The sequence below is a fragment of the Rhinolophus sinicus genome, chromosome 4, assembly GCF_057876585.1.
Source record: "Rhinolophus sinicus isolate RSI-liver-muscle chromosome 4, RSI-T2T, whole genome shotgun sequence".
NCBI classification, from domain to species: Eukaryota; Metazoa; Chordata; class Mammalia; order Chiroptera; family Rhinolophidae; genus Rhinolophus; species Rhinolophus sinicus.
Window position 1 is genome coordinate 55844141 of NC_142504.1, and position 24067 is coordinate 55868207.

General features: G+C 41.5%; 1 protein-coding gene across 3 annotated transcripts in view; it reads right to left on the minus strand.

The window, feature by feature from the left end:
* The window catches only part of GLI3 (GLI family zinc finger 3), a 278504-nt gene that overhangs the window by 71375 nt on the left and 183062 nt on the right, over positions 1 to 24067 (minus strand). For all 3 annotated transcript variants that reach the window (XM_088797850.1, XM_074340521.2, XM_088797851.1), the window contains 3 exons: positions 16379 to 16584; positions 12791 to 12937; positions 8189 to 8390 (listed from right to left, as the gene is read on the minus strand). In XM_088797850.1, coding sequence (XP_088653976.1) covers positions 8189 to 8390; positions 12791 to 12937; positions 16379 to 16584 — 555 coding nt within the window. The remainder of the gene's footprint in view (positions 1 to 8188; positions 8391 to 12790; positions 12938 to 16378; positions 16585 to 24067) is intronic.

A 24067-nucleotide genomic window follows, 5' to 3' on the forward strand; every position in this document is an offset into this window, starting at 1 on the left:
TTTTCCTCTGGGTCACTTAAATACAGATTACTTTTACATTCTGATTTCTGAATTCTCTTCACTCAATGTTCAATAAGGTATAATTTAAAAAAAACTTTTTATAGCTTTCACTTTTCTACATGCCTACATGAAAGGTGGGATAATTTTAAGATGGGATATTAAATAAAGAACACAATCATTTATAAGAGTGTGACTTAAAGCTGTGGATCTATACTGAGTAAATAAGACATCTAGAAAGAAAGGATCAGGTGGCCCAGAGCTTCCCAAGCAATGTGCTAAATGGTCACAGGCCTCCTGAAATAATAATCCAAAAGTAAGTGTTACGAGGGAAAAGAAATGAGGTGCCAAGGTCATAAGTCTGAGGGAGGAGGGCTCAACAGTCCCACATGTGGAGCTGTTAATATGCAAATGCGTGTTCTCAACGTCCCATCCCAGATACAGTGTGCAGCTTCTGAAGACTGCTGTTCCTTGTAAAATACTTTGAGAAACACTCATCTAGGACAACACTTATAAAGCCAGAATTAATTCAAATGTTAGTTTGCCCTTTATTTTTCTAAAGAGCAGGAAAAACCAATGTGGATTTTAGATCCCTGACTATAAGGCATGTGGTGTCCTCATCACCAAATATAACTTGTATCCATCAGAACAGATTTATGTTTACTGAATTTTGTTTGATAAAATACCTTAAAGGGGCATCCCACTGTCTGTGGTGACATGTGACAGAGTTCTGAGCACTACTAAGTAAGGATCACTACTCATGGTCTCTTCTACTTTTAAATTCAGCTTGGAGCTTAGTTAAAAGTGATCAATGAACTGCTGTCTGAGTGGGAGCCAGTTCTACTTCCAAAGATTGAAAAATTAAAATTCCCAAAGTCTGAATCTTTAACAAAGTTTGAAGCATTTTTAAAATTCTCTATCAAAAACCACAGTCAAGTTTTGTCAATATCCTTTTGCAAAGTGTGGCCAAATTTTGCAATTTGGGCCTTGTTTTCTAATATTGCACAGTAACACGTCACTTCCATGGAAGTCTCCTATCTGTAACAACTATCCCCAATTTGTTTAAAATTTGGAGTGTACGTAGAAAAAAAGGATGCTAAGCAACTAAATGTCATAAAATCCACACACTGCATCGTTCATTAAGTAAGCAAGTTTTAATTGACTACTTTCTATATATCCCATTTACATTTCCAAAGAATAAAATAATTATTTGTATCTGGAAGGTTATATATTGTTATCAAGACATAAAAGTTTGCAATCCATAATCATGTTTGACTTTCAAAAGAAACATTATTTTTTTCATACCAAGGATGTGATGTGTGTCAACATTTGCACAGCAACACTTGTAATCAATCTGTAAATCAAATTAATATTTAACTTCTGGGATGACATATAAGAGAGGACACTTAAAAGTTCCTACTGTAGAAAATCATTCATTAAACATTTATTCAACCCTAATACACATATAGGCATTTCAAAGTCATTAATATTCAAGTCAAAGGGAGAAAACCCAAGTAAAATAGCATTTAAGATAAGCCCATAACGTGTTATAAAAACACTTCAGAAACTGAGCCGGCCGCCCTTTGACTCCACTGTTTTCTTAGGCCGGCTTTACAGGGATCATTTGACGAGGGCTGGGGAAGACCAGTGGATTACAGACGGGCCTGCAATAGCGTCGGATCTCTTGCCTGCCTACAGTAAATTTTAAATAAATTTGCCCGGGGAAGGCCTGAAAAAAAAAAAAGAAAAAAAAAAAAAAAACTTCAGGAATGCTGTATGTGCTGGGGGGTAGGAGATGGAGAATATTCTGGATCACTTAATATGGCATAATAAATACAGCAGCAATTTGGCCTGCTGCCGTCCTTTATACTGGAGGGGTAAACAGAACCGATTACAATACTGAAGAGATCTATTTTTAATAAGATGAAGAAAAACTGATGAACCATAAGAAAGATGGCAGAAGTCTGGATCACCCAGCCACCGCACGCCTAAAGGTAAAACGTTCGATTTTATTGTTTAATGACTTCAACCCACACGGCATTTTAGCCCTTCTCTAAATAAATAGTTTTCCTTAAGCTGCCATGGAACGGAATGTCTGGCTTCCAGGGAATCATGGTGCCAGGGTCCCTTGTGTTAACATGCCATACGTGTGGGGAAAGGATAGGGAGGCTGTGGTAGCTGAGTAACACTCCACGCATCTTACTTACATTTGCTTACACAGAAAGGCTCACTGGTTTCCAGGTTCATCCCTGGAACCCCTTCATGACCTGGAGGGCCCAACCCAAAGCTGGCCAGACCTGAGAAGGATTAGAGCTGAACCACAAGAGGGAGCCAGAGAGTAGTCTGGGAAGCCCCCATCAGGCACAAAGGCGCCAGCTCTCACCCACTGGAAAGAGGAAAGAAGAATATGAAGCACCTTTGGTTTCTCAGGAAATGTCGTTTTAAGTATAAAATCAATGCTAACTACCTATAAGGACATAATTTTTATCAATTGGGGGTATTTTTTTAAAAAATAGCTTTAAAAGAAACTCATGTGACTCTTTTATGATGTAGTAGTTTAAGTCAGGGCATTGGGATTAAGAAACTTCATGCTGCAATAAAGCCGGTGTTCTGTATGCTGAAGACTCCAGGCCTGAGATTTACTTTTCATTGTCTCGTCTCTCTCCCAACTCTTCTGCTCATGAAACCGGTACTGAAGGTAAAACCAGGCTGCAGTTAGCGCTGCTACAACAGGAGGGGCCCACAATTTGGGAAACTGACTTCAAGAGGTGAGAGAGGAAGGGGTAAAGGAAGAATTCTAATCAAAACCAACTCTGGCTGTTGTACTAACGAGGTCACACACTTTCTGGCTACAGCTGTGGAATTTACTGTGGAACCACGGCCATTCAAAGTAAGAACAGTTCTTTCCAGTTCTGCAGAGAATGGGCCAACGGCTATCATTGTTAGTGTATGTGTAGGTACAGGGAGGCACTTATATGCATGTGCTTGCATTTGCGAAGGAAAAAAAATAAAACTTCCACTTTCATCCATAAAAGCTCCCAGGACACATTTACTGGAAAACCCAGCAGCCTCGGAAGAAGTAATGACGCACAAATAAAGACCTGTACACTCACAAAATGAGTAAGTGTGACCCTAACATTTACACTGAGACACAAGCACTCTTTGAATAATGCTTTGGACAAAACTACATTCGGCTTCAGATGATGAAGTGTTCTACAAGCTTTAAAAGCTACTTGCCACTGAACAGCCAAACAGACAAAAACTCTAGGGCCACGGTGAGGAGCAGGGACATTCTCTCCAGTGAGATCTGGCTGGAAGCACTTAGAAAGACATACATTTATATGAGCATCATCCAATTTTAGAAAACATCATCAGATATTATTATTTCTCTATTGTAAACGGCATTTCTTACCAATCCTTTCAGTCGTGCCTCCCACTGGAGGATTTCTAAGGGAGAAGTAAGGGAGGTCTGGCGAAGAGGGAGAGGAAGTTCAAAGTCAGACTCCCCAGGCTGTGCCCCATCAGTAGGTGGGTGCCTTTCATTCTGCCCACTAGACCCCGTCCAGCTTCAGCTCCCTTGTCCCTAAACAATGCGGCACATTGTCCTTGGACCTTGGTCCAGGATGCCATGCCCAGCCTGGCCCCTGCTCACCTCCAGCCTGTGCTTTGGCTCACCTTGCCTGAGCTCACTGGCATCTGCAGCTCTGGGCTGCCCACAGCCCCTCCACAGCAAACTTTCATTCAGGGCCTTGTCGGCTACACTGGTCTGCTTCACGGGTGTCTGGCTGGGGGCTTTTCGATTCCATGAGTGCCATGGAAAGGCCATGGCTCTCAGTGATTTTTGCAGCCCCTGAGCCCAGCACAGTGAGCAGCACACAGCTGAATATGCAGTTAAGTATTTGGGAAGTGAACGAGTAGCTGACAAAAGGAAGTACTACGTACAACCAATGATCATCTGGGAGTAAAGTAAAACTCTTTTTTAGTTAATATTAATTACTATCACTGAAACTGGGAGGAGAGAAGGTTGTCTCACACTCCTTAGAAGATGCAATCAGAGTTCTGAGTATTCCTCTATTTTTCAGTATTTCCCATCCAACTCATTTTTGCATTGTTTTTCCAACATAAATAAAATGCTGACCCTGGCCACAGCACAGAGCCATTGCCATGCAGACCAAGCTGGCTCCTCAGGAAGTGGCAGTGGATCCTCCGGATGCACCCTTCCTCTGGGGCCACTCGGAAGGTGCTGGAGCTGCACCAAGAGGAAAGCACAACCTGCCCTCGGCCCACCAGGCCGCCCACGAGTGCTGGCACAAGAACCCACCCGACTGTGCAGGTGGGCCTGTGCTCTGGGCACGTCCACTTTCACTGAGACACCTGTCCTGGCCTGGCAGACCTGAAGCCACTAAGGAAATGAAACCATCTTCATTTTAGCCATGAACTGAAAGTGAGAAGGCTAGAACTGCTGGGTTATCTGAATGTGTGATATTCACCAAAACTACAGGGGGATGAGACTCACCGGAAACACCTCATCCACTGGCAGTGCAATTCTAGGGGAAGGGATTGGCAGACAGAAAACTTATTCTAATATAATTTCGCTCACTGGGAATTTATAACACAAGTCTTAACCATCCAGAGTGGGGGTTTCAGGCTGTACTTGCAAATGTGAGTCATCTCCTGTTAGAAGGCTGTCTTCAGGGTGACGGGGAACTTAAAATTTGAGACAGTAAGTATTTCACATCACTTCCAAGTGCATGGGGTTATTTTTTTGAATTATCGATTTATTTATGACATAAAAAGATTCACGATATGCATTTGAACAATATGTTTGAAAAAGTTAGACATTAAAAGTACTATGAGTATGTTTTAATATGCCAATGGGCTTTTGCGAAAAAATTCTTGCTTTCTATAGTATTTTTATAGCAGTCTGAATTCCTAGGTAAATATATAAACACAAGAACCACACACAAGCTTAAGATAGGCATTTCTTTGTCATCCCTTTATTTTGCATTCTTCTTTCTGTCTCTATATATTTATCAATAATTCACTATTCTTATAGACCAACTTTCTGAAAACCTTAATTATTCATCTATCACATAGAAATTTTAATAAAGGTGATTAGAATTGTAATTGCCAATTGAAAAGCTCCTTCTTTTATTCGTTTAAGAAATATTTGTCTAGTGATGTCAAGGTGACAGGGCACAGACACTGTGGGGCAGGGAGTGCACCTGTGAACAAGACATGGGGCACACACTCTGAGGGGTGGGGAGTGCGCCTGTGAACAAGACACGGGGCACACACTCTGAGGGGTGGGGAGTGCGCCTGTGAACAAGACACAGAGTCCACAGCTTTCTGGCACTGTGTGCTAGTGGAGGGGAAACGTATAGTAAATTACTAGATGAACAAGTAAACATGCAAATTTCAAATAGTGGTAAATGATATTATCAGCCTCTTGGAGGCTGTGAATTGGGACACAAATGTAAAGGAAATAGTTATGGCATTTAAACATTCAATAACATCTTTAGACACTTAAATGGCATCATTATTCTATGCACTGCTAATACCAGAAGCAGACTAAGTATTAGAAAACGTGTGTGTCAAACTCAAAAGCGTTTGGTGTACATTACAAAGCAAGGGATTGTAGCTGGCACTGATGCCCACCAGGCATGACCTCTGTCAAGTGACCTTACCTTGCAAAGCCCCTGTGCTGATGCACAGAACAGAAATAACATGACACTTTCCAAAGTTAGTGAGACAAAGAGTTAGTGTGCCCCACTCCTGCTGTGTCACTTGGTACCAGCAGAGCTTCAGTGCATCCGAAGTGCACACTGGCTCTTGTGTCCTTCACTCCTGAGAAAGCTGGCTACCCTTTTGGATTCCTTCATGCTCCCTGCCTTTCCCTGTTATCCACTGGTCCTGCTACTCTGTAATTATTCCTCAAGTCAGTTTTCAGATTTCACAAAATGAAGCTCAGAATAGGACAAAGCACTAATATTTCTCTAGCTAAAGGGCTGGCAAGAGGTGCTGATGCTAATTATTCACATTGCTGTATTATATGGCAAGTGCACCTCATTGGGTTATGGGTATTACCTTATTTGCATTGAAAGCTACATCTCCTCCTATCACAGTGGATGTGTCCTGAAGAATGAGAGGGTAAACTGCAAGAGAGAGGACAGAATAGAAAGGAGCGTAGGGCACAGAAGAAAGTGTGTGTGATGACCCAGGAACCATAGGGTACCCAGGACCCCTTCTTCCAACTCTATGGAAAACAGTGGCATCTGTTGCAGTTCCTTGGAGACAGGGGACCAGGATAATTTCAAGTCAGTACACTGACGGTTTTTCAAGTACTAGTCTGGTACTAGATTACCCAGGCAAAGGTGAGATCAAGAAGCCAGCGAGATGCTGGGCTCAGAACTGTGACCACTTGCACACCATATTCTAAGTCCTTTAAATGCTGCAAAAAGTCAAGATAGCTGGGCAGAGAGCAAGAGGGAAGGGAAATGTAGCAGAAGCAAGAGGGATGAAGGTTCACAGGGTGATTCTGTGTGCATAGCACTGTGTGCCACATTTCTCTACTTTGATGCTATGACGTCTAGTCAAACCACACAATTATGTAACTTAGCAAATTGAGATGTGGTCAATGATCAGTGGCTTCCTGTGACCCCAGGGGTATCTGCCAGGAGTGCAGGACAACCGGGTCACAGATCCGAGCTGGCGTACTGCCTCAGAGTCAGACTGCGATGACGACGGGGGGGCACAGCCAGGCCATGGGAGCTTCTCTCCGGGGGGGCCAGCCCACCCAGGGTCAGCTGCCCTGAGGCTTCACCCAGGGGTAGGGGTCTTCATCCTGGCACTGGAGACCCATGCCAGCTTTCACTACATGTGCCCCCTTCCTACACAATGGGTGTCTTATCTGTGGTTTACAAATGTGAATCCTGAACATCAGAGAGCCGACCGGTGACAGCTATGTACAGCTGGTTGGTGCCAAAGCTGGAATCTGACCACATTTATCCCCAACTCCAAGCTACCTCTGTGATGACAGAGGCTCATCCTGAAAACATCCCCAGGAACCCTTTCTATCTGCTGACTGCTATGGTGTAAGTAGAGTTGGTCATTTGTTTTGCTCTAACTTTCCATACTTTATTGACCATATAAAAAAACAAAGAAACAATGCAAGAAAATGACATCATATCAAAATGGAGATTTATAATATTTAAACACTAATTTGCCTGCCAAGGAGCATGGATGATAATTGAACAAGGAAATAATTAAAACTATAATTGAGAACATTCTGGAAAAAACAATGCATTCATCAAGTCCGGTAAATATGGTATGTTACTATAGTTAACACTTTTTTTTTCTAATTTCCTGTGATAGATATGCTGACCAATCTCACCTGCACTTATTTTCCATTAGACTTAAGATCCTACTGTCACCTTCTTCCCTCCCCGCTCCCCAGCACACCTTCCCCCTTGAAGAAGGCGTGCATTATGCCTGGCCTTTGATTTCAGCTCCTGTCTTCGCATGTCTGCACAAGCAGGTATGAAGTCAGTTTTCCCACTGGAGAACTATAATCAGTGAGAGGAGCTGAGATAAAAAGATGTGCCATACTCATTTCTCTATGAAGTGGATTTCTTAATTTTTTCTTTTTTTTTTGGGGTGACAATGGTTAGTAAAATTACATAGGTTTCAAGTGTACAATTCTATAATACTTCATCTATATATCACACTGTGTGCTCACCACCCAGAGTCAGTTCTCCTCCCATCACATGGACATCTCTAAAGCGTCTGATTATGCACAGTCTGATAAATTCTGAAGAAAAGAAAACCTCAGAATACAATGACACCAGGCACCATATTCATAGGAAAATAAACACCAGAAATCCCAAAAAGGCAGGGAGAGGGTCACATATTTATGAGCTGTGTAATTGGATGGTGTCTGTGCCAATCATAAGTGGATTCTCTGGATTTCATCATAACTGAATAACCACTATTTCTAAAGATGGGCTACTAACGTCTGCCCAAAAAAAAAAAAAGTTATGTTTGGCCCAATAATTGGCTTGGGAATCCCAGGTCAGGCCCAGTGTCATGCTGCTGTGTTCTTCCTCACAGTTACTCAGTACACAAATCCAGGTGCAGTCAAGCACTGATGTTTTACTAAGGAAACACGTAACATATTCGGGAAAATACATACCTGATTGCACTCGCAGATAAGTGACCATAGGAGCCACTTGCTGAAGAGCTGCTGCGGGAATTATTTAGAATTGTGACCAAGGAGTTGGGAGATGTCCTTATCATGGTCTGAAGGTCAAAGCTATGATCGGACAGTGGTGATATGGACAACGTACGTTTTCGGCTCGGCCTGGCTGACAGCCTAGGGCTGGGGAATCTGGTGCCTGTTATAGAAACAAAACAGAACCCAATTACCTGTGGTTGTACTCAGTACCTGTTATTTAATGCTACTCACCCGTGTGGAAGGAATAAACGGTAAGAAGTGGCAACTTGCGATGACAAGGATCTCTCTTCCCACTTGTGATCTACTGGCTACAATTGAGGAAATTAGGGAGAAATATTTATCTTCCAAGGGCTTACCTCGGGGGAGCTCTGTTTATTAATGTGCAGGCAAAATGATAAATTGCTAAACAAAAGGAAAAGACTTTTATGCGTTATCCCTCTCATTTCTAGTGATTTATGAATCTGATGGCTCCTTAGATAGTCCTATCATTAATTCACCACAAGCGACAAAGCCAGTGGTTCCCACAGTTACACAACATACCACCCTCCCCACCCAACATGCACCATTTTAAGGCAATGAGCCAAAGGATAAATGAATTAAAGTATCCTAAGATAAAAAATTCAGCTTGGTTATGCCCTCATTTCCCCACTATTTCTGTAGTTATCTGATCCACAGTATGCTTAAAGCTTTATTAAAATAACTGATACATTACCCTAAATTAATGATTCTCTGTTGGGGGAGCGATACTGCCCCCATGGGACATGTGACAACATCTGGAGACATTCTGGTTATCACAACTCACAGGGTGCTACTCACATCCAGCAGGGAGAGGCCAGGCTGCTGAATACCCTGCAGTGCACAAGGTGCCCCCACGATGAACAGCCATCCGGCCCCACTAGTGCCAAGACTGAGGAGCCTGGCCCCAAACTCCCCATGGTCTAACAGCATAAATCCCCCAAACATTGAAAATCTTGGGATATGATTCATTTACAGATTTTCCAAGGCAGGGAGGGAAAATATCCTGTAGGCATTATAATGAGATTTGGTGAGTCTATTTTAACCCTGGACTTATTAATTAATTCTAATATTTATTAGAATTGTCTACCTTCAAGAAGATTCCACCAATACCACTCTAACCTGGAGGTCAGTAACTCACACTTAAATGCATGCCAACTTAATTCAGTGCTTTTCACCTGGAGAGTTAAAAAATAAATACCCACTTGCCTTCAAGTTGGTAGATATTAGAGATTTGAATTTTAGGGCATAGCGATGAATGTGGCCACTGGCCCACTCCTGCCTTTTCTACAGTCAGAGTGACATTACAGAGTCACCAAACTGAAGTTTAACAAGAGAATGAGAACATAATCCCAGTAGGTAAGAAGCAAATAAGTCACTATTACTTGTAAGTAATAATGGAGGCTTTTCTATGTCATAGCACGGGTATGCCTGCTTACAGGGATGTGGCAATTTTATGGTACCCAGAAGACTGGAGTAAAAGGTAAGCCTTCTTTATATAAAAAAGACTAGGCACTTGGTCCCAGAAAATACATTGGGAATATTTTCTTCATGAGCGATGGACCTTGACTAAAGATAACAAACCAACATGCTTTAATTTAATGAAATGAAACAGATGAATAAAAATACTCTACAGATAATATACTTTATAGTTAATAAAAAAATAAACCACTAACTGGAACTTAGTACGTTGGTGCCATCTACGTATAAAACTTGGAAACCAATTTGAATGACGAATGCGGAATCTACTCAAATTTTTCTTTCAGGCACATTTAAAATTGACTTTCTTCATTCAGAATAGTTTCATTACCAGCCTTATTTAGGGCATGTTAGTACAAAAACAGCAACCCCAAGTATGTACACATCTTCTAGTGTTCAGATCAGCATCCTACTTTTATCACGGCATCTGCCTTACACATAAATGTTTCACATTTTCTCACTATGAGACGCTAGTTTCATCACAGAAGTTTTTCAGTGAAAAAAAATACATTGCACTTGCAAAGGATTCCAAGGACAAAGCAGACTCATGGTCGACTTCCACATAATCCTTGACAATAACCCTTCCCACTGGAACTCACTGGGACTCGGTGATCACTGGCAGAGTAAGAACAGCAATACATTCTACACAGAGCTAATTCCTGGAACAGCTTTAATTTTGTTAAAGCATTAATTAGATAAGGAGGCCATCTGACATTATGAAACACTAGAGGCCTTATACTCCTCTAACATCTCCCGAAGGCAAAGCAGGTACCTGACTCCATCCATCCACAGACCCTCAAATTGCACTTGGCCTGGCTGTCCAGCTCCTCAGTTTTCCCCTCCAAGATGGGCACTCATTTAAGTCAGTTTCCTCCAAAACAAACAGTGTGGTTTTCAGGAGCCCTCATTTCTATTATGTTCCTTATAGGATATTACTTGCTCTCCTGTTTTTTAAGATCACTCGAATCCCAAAAGGTAGAATTAGAGCCACAAAACAGACTTGTTCATTCTAACGTGCAACACAAAAACTCTCTCTCCTGAAGCTGGCTGGAACCAAATAATGCCCATTGGTGGCACATTTAAAAGTCAGGTGCTCATCGGAAACCAGTTGAAGAGTCCCAAAGATCAGTAACAATGGGTCAGAGCAACCAGCTAGATCCCAGGTTGGCTCTGCTATGTTACTGCCAGTGTATGTCCAATGCAAGAATTTTATGTTGTTTCACTTGCTTTTGGAAGTCTCTTAAATCTGGGTACTATTCTTATGCTCTGTTTAACTAGATGCTATTTGGGAATATAATACTTTAAGCACTTTACAATCTTTTATTTAATGTGCTTGTCCCAAGCTCCTAATAACGAAACAAAGAAAGATAAAGGCAGCATTGGTTGCGGGACAGTGATTGGGATCCTGTGATGAAGGGAACAGGAGACAAGGTGAGAATTTTCAAAACAGCTGAAAGAGAGTGGCCCAGGTCTTTGCTTCCTCCTTAAATAGGAGCCCGAGCATTCTTATTGTTCCAACACCGACATCTCTGACTTGGCTTTCGGTTAATTGTTTTGTTTCTCTATTCTAATAAAAAATTCTGACAAAGAAAAAGGAGGTTTCCTTTTACGTGATGAATGATAGGACATCTAAATTTCTACTTAATGACAATCAATTTACCATATACTTAGGCAAATTAAAATTCCTTTAATTAGTTTTTACTAAGTAAAAGGGTAGCTTCATCCTTTATTTAGATAAAAACTGCCATTGCCTGACTAAACACATTCTCATCAAATAGGGAAGGTAATACGAGCTGACCTTCCAAGGATTCTGTCTTATCTTAATTCTTTATTTGCGGATTTTAAATAACTAATTTGCATAATAACACCAAACTTTTCCCCCCAACAATCCCTAATTGCAATGTGGTTATGATGAATCTGAAATGTAAGCTCTCCACTCTCCAAGCAGAACAACAGAAGCCCTGCAGAGGATGCAGCACATTTTCCTCACTTTGGGTGTGGTAATGAACTCTGCACTGGAAGCCAGTGCAAGCTTATGTTCCTGGGTAATACAGCAAAGTAGCTCACGACAGTAAAACACAGCTGTACTCGGTACTGTGTGTGAACCTTTCCCAGGCCTGAGGACTGAATTACTAACCACTGTCAGAGCTGACGAATGTGTACCTCTTTCACAAAAGAGTCGAAACAGACTACAGATGGAAAAGCACAAGTTAATCACACTGCTGCTAGGAATAACAAACAAAACCTCAAGCATATGCCCTACTTGAAGTCATATTACTGTCATATTCAAAGGACAGTGGCTTTCACTGATATACATACAACTTGGATGATGCTTCCAGCTGACTTCCTGGCACCTGGCAAATGGATGTAGACTCCACAAGAATCTGAATAAATGAGAACTCTTGGATGTCCTGAAAAGTGATAATCACAACCTCGTTTGTCTATACATCTTGATAAGTGATCCAAAGGTATCATCATAAGCCTAGGGGGATCCCAAAATAAGTGATATAAAATGCATCAAACGATCCCATTTTCTTCCATTGCTATGTACCAAAAACAGCCCTTTCTAATTTAGAAATGCTGTTTATTTTTCCTAGATAAAAAGTCTTAGTGAAATATAATTTTAATGTAAAGGAAATATATAAGGCAAAGGAAATCGAATGAGAAAAATGTAAAACCAAGTACAGGTCTTTTTTAAAAATTAATTTTCAAGGAGTAAAATCTATAAAACCCAGGAATGACTGGGCAAAGTACATGTAATCAAACATGTTTCCTTATTTTATTACAAAGACATTCAAAGCAGGGTAATTTTTGTGTATATCTGCCACATCACAATTGCCTGCATCTTCCGGTTCATTCCCCTGAGCTAAACAGGGTGTCTGGAGGTGGCCAATGCTGTGGCAGCTTCCTAGAAAATCAAGGCAACACGAGCACTGAGTGCTGGTGGTTCCATATCCTCCTCTGGTTTGTAAAGTTAGACAGTCACCTAATCTTTGTATCTTCCTCTCCATTTCATGAGCTGGCATCTGCCACCCACAGAACTGCAGAACACAGCCCCCCACTTACTATCCATGGCGTGAAGATACTCCATGTGGATGGCCCCCGCACCGGCGGTGGCAGCTGAGGGAAGGAGGTCTGCATAGGGGCTGCGCTGGCCGGCCAGCAGAGCCATCTGATGGTAATACTCTGCGGGGCTGACTCCAGCATGGGGCGCTAGAGGGGGAGACAAGAAAAATGAGCTTAATTGATGAAAGAAGATCGCAAGGTCCATTTGTTCCACAGCCCACATCGGCTCATTCTAGCAAAAATTCTTTAACTCAAATTACGCTTTTACTTAAGTGTACCAGATACCTTTTATTTGAAAATGAAACTGAAGGAAAAGAATACAGAAAATGAAATACATTACAAAATACTTGACGTTAGTTTTGATATGCACTGAAGTTTTCCCACCCCAAAATAAGCCTTTGGGGATATTGACTTCTAATGGTAATTTATTACGAAACAAGATTCAGAAAGAACCCTCCCCTTGCCTGCCTAAAGGAATTCAGACAGAAAAACCTGCTTAAAGGATAGGAGCATCACCTTAGCATCAGATTCTAAACTAAATGTGGCAGAGAGGGAGAAATCTAAGCCAAGCCTGTTTGTTGGACTTCCCTCTATGTCCTATTGTCTCTGGGTGGCCCAGCAAGAGTTTGTTTACCACATGTTATGTTTGCTCTTTCTCTACCTGTAAACTGCCCACGTTCCCTTTGAAATCCCAGACCCCTGCTTCCCTCTCCTTTGTCCAGAATGGCATAGAAACCTTAAAGCCAATGTATCCTCAGGCCTCATATTCTGATGGCACCCCGGCATGAACATCCGTAATAAATTTTGGACACTCTCCCCTGTTGATCTGTCTCATGTTAACTTATTTTCTCAGCTAGAAAAATGTAGAAGGTGTGAGGGGGAATTATTTTTTGGACCCCCTTTCCCTCACAGTTTAAAGAAATCACCAAGAATTCAAAATGATTAAAATGTACATATGTACATAACTCATTCCCATGTTTGCCTCGCAAAATAAAATCGTTTCTTATATCAAATTGTGTTCAGATTTCTTACAGTAGTTGACAACGCAGACACATGTGATCTCTTTCCACATATGTAAAACATTCCTGAGCCTTCCGACAGGCTCTCACTACCTGGAGGACTGGGCCGTACAGTGGAAAGGGCAGCACGGCCTTAATACACACAACTGGTTGATAAGCTGCAATTTTGTATTCCGTAATTTAAAAGCTCCTTTTTTCATTACAAAATAAAAAAGAAACTATACCTGCCAATCTGGAGCAATTTACTAGCAAGATCAGCTCTATAAGAGTGGGATAATAACGGGCTTCCACCTGCCAATTTATGTGCACTGCAGCGGTTCTGAGAGGTCTCCAGATTCCAAAGATGTGGATACAAATGCCAGTGTCACCTGCTCCATGATGTCAACTGTTACTGCTACATGATGTTGTCGGAGCAATGTATGCAATGGCACATTTAAAGCGCTAATTAGCACAACAGTCCATCGATAAAAGTTAGTTCTGCAATTATGCAGAAACATTAGCATTCTCACAATAGCCTTCTGTTTTTATATTTGTGCCCAGACTTTTTACACATGATATAGAGATATTTATTAAAAGCTTAGAACACAAGGGAGAACTATTAGTGATAGGTCTTTATTTGACTGGGTATTAAGTGGACGCTTAAGAGGCAGGAAGAGGAAGGCAGAAAAAACAATCAAAAAATGTCTTATTCATACTCATCATGAAATACTGTGGGTAATAGAAGATAAGATGCTTTAACTAGAGGCATCATATTCCAGTGGCCCAACTAAATCCTCATGAGCCAGGCACAATTTCAAGTCCATTGTTAGCTAACCTACTAGACTCCTTTCTCCCTCCGTTCTCCTGGTGAGTCATTTGCATGAATTCCCAAGTACTCCATGGAGATGACCTTCCATTTTTTCCGTCTTCAAACCAAATCCCAAGCAGAACTAACTCACATTTGACTCTCATTTGACTCTCCAATAGTTTTATTTTAAAAGTGTGAATCTTACAAGCTTCCAGTTATAAGATATATAAGTACTAGGGATGTAATGTACAACATAATAAATCTAGTTAACATTGTTAAATGGTATATCTGAAATTTGCTAAGAGAATAAATCCTAAAAGTTCTCATCACAGGGGAAAAAATGTTATTTTATTTTACCTTTTATGTCATAGATGCTAACTAAACTTATTGTGGTAATTATGTCACAATATATGCCTTACAGCTTAAACTTATACAGTGCTTATGTCAATTATATCTCAAAAAAACCGAAAGAAAAAAATGTGAATCTTGACTAAATGGCAAAACATTCTTTAGGAAACTTGCAAGTATATTCACTGCAATGAATCAGAAGAAAAACAACGAGCTAAAAGTTGTTCCTGAAGCACTGCTACTCCTGGAGGTACAACTGAGTACATGTTTACTGAGCAACCTCATCAGCTTCCCCACTGACTACCCCACCATGTGAAGCCAGCCTCAGAAAGTTGGTCTGCCTGGAGAATGGGGACAGTGCTGGGTTATCAAATACCGCTCAGTGAGAGGCAGTGCACTGTGTTTCCCTGTGCTCTGAAACAAGCACCAGTCAGTGATTTGAGACCTGCTGCAGAGAACTCATAACCCATTCTGTGCAATCAGTAAGGCTTCTGCAACTCTGGACCTGAATTCGGGTTCCAGCAACTGTGGGCAAGTCTGTTTGCACGCATGCGCATGTGATGGGAAATGCCCTTACTGAATCAAAGGAATGGTTTAGAACTTGTCAATTGCATAACATACAACACTAATTAAAAAGAGTCATGAGAAAGTAATTGGGAGGATAACAGAACCAACCAAAATTAGATCCCTGAGAGCCTAACATAAGAATCAGGTATTACAGAATTTAAGTCAAAGTTTGTTTCTTTTCCCACCACATCTCTCTTCCAGTTTTTGTCTGGCAAGATCAAGGCTAGAGGGCACATGCAACAGCAGGTCCAAGCCATCACGCTCTCTAAGACCTATTCAGCCTGGTCCATGGACCAGCACCGCTGACATCATTTGGGAGCTGTTCAGAGTACAGAATCTCAGGCTCCACCTGGACCCGCCCCACAGAGAACTGCATTTTATCACCATCCCAGGAGATCCATATGCACACTGGAGTTTGAGAAGCACTGCTCACATCTGTATACATGCAGAACATAAAAGTGAACCCCGGACAGTGAGGAAAACACACCGTTCTACACGCACGTTGCATGATCGGCTCCAGGGCCAGTCTAAACACACATGGAGCTGCAGAACAGAGCAGTGGATGAGAGCAGGGACTTCGCAGTCACTGAAACCTGGCTATGAGTTCCATCCCTGCCACTCACCAGCCAATGGACCAGGCTGCCAGCTACCTGCGCCTCTGCACACTGCTATCTGCACTGGTAACAGACCCGCCCTCATGGAGGTGTCCTCACATTGTAACGGAAGTGCTAAAGCATTCAGCACAGTGTTTGGCACATACGAAACACTCAGTAAACATCAGAGCTACCCGACACCACACCCAGGTGAGGCAAGGGCAGGGGAAGCAGCGTGGGATGTGGAAGCAGAATGCGCTGGTCTGACACTTACCATCCGTGGGGCTCAGCCCCCGGGCCGCGGAGATCATGGACAGGGATGGGCTGCTGTGCAGGGACCGGATGTAGTCCATGTAAGGGTTGATGTAGGGGTGCGGAGGACTGAAGTGGGACTCGGAAGCTGCAGCAGGGTTCCGGTGTGGGGAGATCCGAATGAAAGGCAGGTCCGAGTACGTAGGGCTACTAGATAAGGCAGAAGGCCTAGGTGAAAAGAAAGCCAGATACAGAGGGATGCATGAAATAAGTATCTCCATAGGCAGAGGCTATCTGTGAAAGAAAACAAGAATTCAAGGTGTCTTGGGGGGAAAAAGATCAGGCATTTACATTTCCAGTACCATTATCTTAAAATCATGGTGATATAACGAAGGCAGAACACTACTATACAATTATTTGGGCAAAAACATTTGACCTTTGAGAAATTTCATGGCACTCGGAATATAGGAAAATAAAGGTTTGCCTTTGACTTTCCTCATAATAAATTCTAAACAACAGGCATCTGAACTTCAAGTAATTGCTGAGATTATATTTTCCATTTGACCTGAACATTAATTTCACCACTGAAAATTTAACTCACCATCATGGTGTTGCATTCAAGAGAGAGACAGAGATGAAAGACAGAGGAGGGAGAGAAAAGGAAAAAGAAAAACAAATGTGTCGGGTCTGGAAGTCTGACTATGCACATGGCAGTTACCGACAAATAAGAAAGCTAAGTGCAAAAGTGTGTGAGAAATGTGCAATCAGACATGCTATATACCCATGCTCGAGCTTCATGGCTAAAGGTCTTACAGGGGGAGTGAGACTTGTTTTAGAGATCTGGGTTTCGCTGTGTTGAAGGTAACTCCTCTCTGGAAGGCAGTACTGAGTGCCAGTTTCCTCTCACACTCCATTTTCACATGGCGTCCTGATTAGCCATGTTCAGTGACCAGTCAGTAATTAAGTACTCCTGAGATTAGAAAGTTGGAAAGCAATGTGTTTTTGATCACGCCCAAGCCTTGGTTATAGTGAGCTAAGGTAGAATGTAGGCTTTTGCCCGATGGAAGTAAATTCTCACACACACCTTGCTGCCACCACACCCTGACACCCTCATGGGGCTCCTTCCCTACAGCCACTCCTAAAGGCCCTGAAGACAAGCATTTCTAGAATGGCAATCTGTGTAACGCCCCTCCCAGCCTCGTTCCTTCGCTAATAGAAAATGTTTTGTGTGGGTAATCCAGTGAACTGGCCATGACAGGCTAAACACTTGAAGTGCTCTCCATTTTCTCATCTGCGGAGGGAATGGCCATAAAAAGGAGAAGCTGAGATAGAGACAGATCTACTGAGAATGGCAAATTCTCTTTCACCACTGCTTTAAGAGTGAAATGAAAGGGACGGGAGACATTTCCTCAGCTCGCCTCCCGAAGCAAGTGCGTTCTGGCTGCCAGGCTATGGCCCTGTCACCCCGTCAGCACACAATCTTGGAAGAAGCCAGCTCCACCAAGTGCACAGCACAGGCACTGAAATAAATTAAACCAAAGATCAGATAATGAACATAAAAGAGAAAATTAAAGGCTTTACCCATATTCACTTCTCAGTAGAAAATAAAAGGGGTTGAAATATGGGGAGGGGGATGGATTTTCTCACTAGCTCCTCATTTTTACATTTTAACTAAAAAAAGATAAAAAAGAGGCTTTTTGTCATTCAGGTGCCACTTTTGGTGAAGTAAAACAAAATCCAGTTTTCTAAATTTACATGTGGGAAGAGTAAGAGCTCACCACCAGAAAATAGCTATTTCTTTTCAGAACAACTTGAGGCTTTCCATATCCACTCAGAAATGAGTAAAATTACTTATACTTAAATAGAAATCAGTATAACCTATTACTCTATCCTGTTTTAGCTCTTTACTACAAAACAAGTGAGCTCTGTGTTACTGGTTGAATTATAAGCCCCAATTAGAAACGTTCTGTTTTAGAGCACCAGGATACTCCAGTTCACTAATTCATTTTCTACCAGAAAGGAAAATCAACCTTCCAATCTGGTTCAAAAAATAAATACAAAGTATAAACTTATTTGTAGATTTACAATGAGAAACCAGTGCAGCAGAAATGTGGAAAAGTGGACATTTCAAGAAAGCCTGAGCTGATACCTGCTGGACAAGCTTTTGTGATTCACGACAAATGGGGTCCAAATAATATGAAGTTGGAATCAGTGAAGGCAAAGGCTTTTCTTGTCTTTTCAGTTTAGACAAAAAGTGAAACCTGTTATTTTTCTGAAATTCCAGAATTGAGAAGGGTAGTAAGACTATTCTTAGAGGTGTAGATTCCATTTTGAAGACTCATACATGGGGGAAAATCAGCATCTAGAACAATGTGAAAAAGACAGAGGTGGGGCTTGGGCAGTCACGAGTCCCAAAGGAGCAAGGAAGCCAGAGACGAGTGACGCTTTCTCTTTTCAAAAGCTTGTGGCAGTCTGATGTCTGCACCCAGGTCTTCATTTTCATTTGACCTGCTCCCACAAGAAGACTGAGGACAACTATTAAAAGCGGGGCCATGGGAAGGAACCAAGACCTGGTCACATCTTCCCTAGCGGGAACACCAGTAAGAAACACTACCGAGGAGAGGGTTGACTACTCCCCGACAAGAAGTCAGGAAACTTCACCCACTCTGGGAATGTCATCATCACACATGTCACTTCCAGAGCGATGATGCTGAGGACATACTGGGTTATCTAGCTCTCACCTAGGTAGGGGGACATGCCTTCCCACAGTGATGCAAGTAAGAAAGCTGTAGTAAGTTAGTCACCTGCCCTAAAGAAAGGAACCATTAGTTGAAAGGCCAGCCATCCCCAGGACACGAATAGGAAAGCATTTAATACAGGTTTCCCAGTGAGGGGTCACGGGGTATTGTGGAGACGGGTCAGTCAGTCACCACAGCAGTGGGACCATGAAGCCCTGGGTCTCTGCAGAAACCAGTGCGGTGGTGGCTCTGCGACCTCAGTGGCCACACACACCCTGTCCTCGTCCTTACAGGCCAAAACTCACTGAGCTCGTGGCAAGTGACTACAAGGAGAGTCTCACGTCTAGAGCCTGGTACCTAATAATGCTCTCTGTCTATATTTTCATATACATCATATACTACTATGCTAATATACTCCCCTCCTAATCGGTACACATATACAATACAGACATATACACTGACATAGACATACACATAAAAAATACATATGTACACGCATGTTAGGGAAGGTACATACAGCATACTACGTGATTTTCAAACACTGAAATACTGGATCCCTCTTTTCAAAGCAAATATTATGCTTTGCTCCCCTACCTGATATTGGTTTTCCCAAGACCTCCCTTATTTAGTAAAATCATCAAACCACAGGAGACAGTGATAAACAGGAACTCAGTAATTAGACACACAACATCTGAAGGAACTGGATTTGAATCCAAGCTTCACTGACTCTGTCACTAAGTGGAGTTCCCTTACACACAAAATGGAACAGTAATAGCTCACACCCAGGGTTGCCGTCACTGACCTTCACTGAGCACTCAGTAAACAGTGGTGGCTGCTGATGTTCTTGGGGGTTGTCAGACGACACCACAACACTGTGTGTGTGTGTGTGTGTGTGTGTGTGTGTGTAACTAAACTCAGCAAACAGATGTCCACATAGCAAGACTTTTGGAGACAGTGTTCCAGTGCCCTTGCTGTTCAGTTTCTCATTGTAAGTTGATCACTGATTAATTTTGTTTCCACATCAGGCTCTTGTGAGTTGGGCTAATATGACACTTCCCTAGTGCTAAAGCCTGACCAAAAACCTGAGTTTCTAAACCACCAAAGCTCAGCACCCAACCTTGAACTCCAATGGCTCCAGCATCACCTGACATAGACATAAATACTAGGGGTGCCAAAAAAAATGTACACATTTTAATAGATGTCATTTATGTATTACTTTTCAAAGTTGAATTGAATTACGGTAGCAATGTGTATGACGTTCACTCAAAAGATGGCGTTAATCAAATGATTATTAGCATCATTCATTGTATTACAATTTTAATACAGCTTTTTCTTTTCTTATAATGTGTATACATTCTTTTGGCACCCTCTGTATACATATAGTTTTTCAATAAAGCTGCTTTTAACATTACCTAACAGAGCCACTTCCAAATTCCTGGTAGCTAGGTCACTTATCAGTTATTTTTTTGTCTACTGGAAAGCAAATTTGAGTAAGGAGGTTAAGTTCCTTAAATTTAATAAGCAGATATGTGTTCACTATTGTGCACAAGAGCCATTCAAGATTATGACCAGAGGAGTGAATTCTACTGAACAAGGAGGAGGTGGGAGGTGTGGGGAATGCAGCGACAAAATTTTCCATATAAATGACATGTATTATTTCACACACTTGACCTGGTAAATATTTGCAAGCTGGCTAAAAGTCTGCATTTGAGGATTACAGTAGCACCAGGAAAACATGAGAGGTGTCCCTTTCTTGGTTTCTATTTTTAGTAGGTACACACAGAAACATGGACTTGAAGCCTGCTAGTGGCCTCCCTTGACTTTTCTGCCTGTAGCTTTCCCTTTTCTCTGTTCTGGGGCTGGACGAGGTTGCTGAAGGAAAGAGAGCACAAACTATGGAGAAAAACCAAAACAAGAAACAAGCATTCCTGGAAGAACACTGAAACTTAGAACAGCCCCAAGTACAGAGATTCCAGGCCTCTACGTCGTAGCCAGGGTACAGAACTATGACTGTGACACTTTAAACTATGTCATACAAACTGCAGTCTGGGGACCAGAGGTGCTGGGCTGTCAGGGCACAACGCCGTGGAAGCACTGCTGTTCCACTGCCTCTGCGTCTTGGTTCATGCACGCAGGGCACGGCATGCCCACTCAGGGACACGACCCTTCTATTGTCTTCACCCACTTGTCTTCCAAGGCCATGAAGACTTAACAGTGGCTGTCACTTGTTTCCATATTGCCCAATGGCTAAATGAAGTACAGTTTCAGACAAGAAAGAAGGTGGGAATTATTTTGATTTTCTCCCAAGAGACAATAAAGCAACATACAATTTTGTCTTTGTTTGTGGAGATAATTTGACTTCAGATTAATTTTTTTAAAGGTCATGAAAATAGATTACAATGACGAGTAGAGGATTCTTATTAGAGCATTTTAAACATTATCCTATGATCAACTTAAAAATAAAAACATACTGCAGAGAATAACTTCTTAGAATAAAATATGATTAAATAATCTAATTTGTTACTGCCTTTTCATCTATCTTATTTGGTTACTAAAATGCCAAGATTAAAATCACAGTATTTAATCACTTGCATAACCCAATATGAGAGCATTAAACAAGTTTGTATGCTGGATTATTACAATTTGCTTTCATGTTTCTTGGAACACTGGAAATGTACACACACCCTCGCATCTTTGCATGAGGGCTCCAACTACCAGAAGACCAAAATTTTGTTTTTTTTACATAACAAATTATTTTTTTGTTTGATTTTGTTCTTTCTATAACAAGTAGACACTCTTCATACTCAAGCAGTGGTCGAACAGAGAACAAAGGGGAGTTATCCTTAATAATGTATTTTAACTAACTAATTAATTATCCAATAAGTATAGTTTTAATAATCTAAAATTTGTAATAAAAATTTTGCTTTCCATACAGTGAAGGAAACAAATACCTAAAATGTCCATGGCTAATACACTAGACACTGTCAGAAATTTGCACAATCCCGGACTTCATCTTCTCCTCTACTCAAGGTGAGCTTCCAGTAACCCCTGCTCCAGAATCAACAGTGACCCTGAAATGTACAGAGGACTGTGCCAGTTACTTTCCCCTTGCCACCCGTCACCCCAGAACCACTGCATGCCCAGGAAGGCTGGTCTTTAGTATCTGAATCAGGTGGCTCACTTTTCCTCTGGATTCTTCTAATGAGAGACACGGGCGATAGCTGGAGGAGAAGGGAAGTCAGGGTATTAGTTCCAGTCACTTCCTCTTCTTAGCTAGTGTTCTGCTGGTGGCATTCCTCCTCCCATGGCTATCTGTCCAGAAGCGTGACTCCTCGTCCTGGGCTCCGGCCTCACTTGCTCCCTCAGTTTGTTTGCACCTTCGAGTTAGAGGTAGTAACCTCTTCCAACTTTTGCTACTCTTGGGAGCATTCAGATCACTTTTTGGGCCTTTAACCTTGTTCACACCTCTGTAAATATCCACTCTATTAAACTGCCAGGACCCTAACTGATAAGATGGTTCCGTGTCAAATCCCATTTTCCTCATATTTGTAGCTAAATAATATTTCCCATGTATTTTTGATTGACTTAGGCCTTTTACAAATTTATTATACCATGTTGTATTTCAATTTTCAAAAACTACATGTATAACTAAGATGAATATTTCAGTGATATAGTCATTGGACATACATTTTTATCAAAAATCCATTTAATAAGAATCCATTATGATTTCAGCACATAGGGGGATTACAAGAAACATTAACACATGATGATCATTTGGTCTCTGCTCTCTAAGTTTAATGTCAAATGGAGTGAAAGGCATCCATGTAAAAGGACTGTATAAGAGTGTTATTCAAATAAGCACTTGTAGCTAAATGACCCCATCTCATAGTATGTGTCTTCTTGCTGCCCCAACTGACCCTTGTATAAAGAAGTTCACTGTGTGTCTCTAACACGTTAGAAACAAGGCAGAGAGAGACATCAGTGAAGACAGTATCCTTGATCCAAATGGCAGCTGACAAACCAGTTCTTAAATAATCTGTCATCAGTTTTGAAAATTTTAGTTCCATAAGTGCAGAATATACTTAAAATGATTTTTCGCAGCCTCTTTTGTTGTCCAAATGGAATCCAAATATTCCATACAAAGGTACCCTACTTTTTGCAAAGTGTAACAATTAAAAGAAATCATCTTTTTCTTCTTCTTCCCCCAATTACTATAGAGTTTTTGATAAAAATGAAACCAGTAAAAGAAATTGGTTAGGTAATTTTTAAAACTAATTATTAGTGTAATTAATATATACATCATTATGTATTTTAGTATATAATATGTATTATATATTGATATATTACATAACTAATATAATCACAAAGACTATTATTAGAAGAACTAATACAGAGGTTGCCAAAAAAATGTATATACATTTTAAGGAAGGAGAAAACTGTATTAAAATTGTAATACAATGAATGATGCTAGCATTCATTTGATTAACACCATCTTTTAAGCGAACATCATCCTACACACTGCTACCTAACTCAATTCAATTTTGAAAAGTAATACATAGATCCCATCTTTTAAAATGTGTACATTTTTTGGCACCCCCAGAATGTTGTGTCTTCCTTTACAAAGTCCACAGAGAGACCACCATGATGAGAAAATAACTGTGGTTCCTAGGGGAGGAATTCAGTCCGGTTGCTGCTCTTTCCCTAACCTACTCCGTGCACTTGGATAGATGGACAGCTGCCTTCAGTGGTCGGCCTCTGGGACAATTTTGAGGGGATCCCGTTTTCCAGAGAGCCTCCCAACTGGTCTGTGGTAGCAAAGCAGACAGACACTGTCCTTGTCTCCCTTCCTCGTCTGAGACAGTAGGCTGTTCCCTGTTTCCTATGTGCCTCTTTCTCCTGCTGGCGGCTCCACCCAGCCAGGCCCAGGGGACCAGGGGCTCTCCTGTCTCACGCTCTTCCTCCACGTCTCCCTG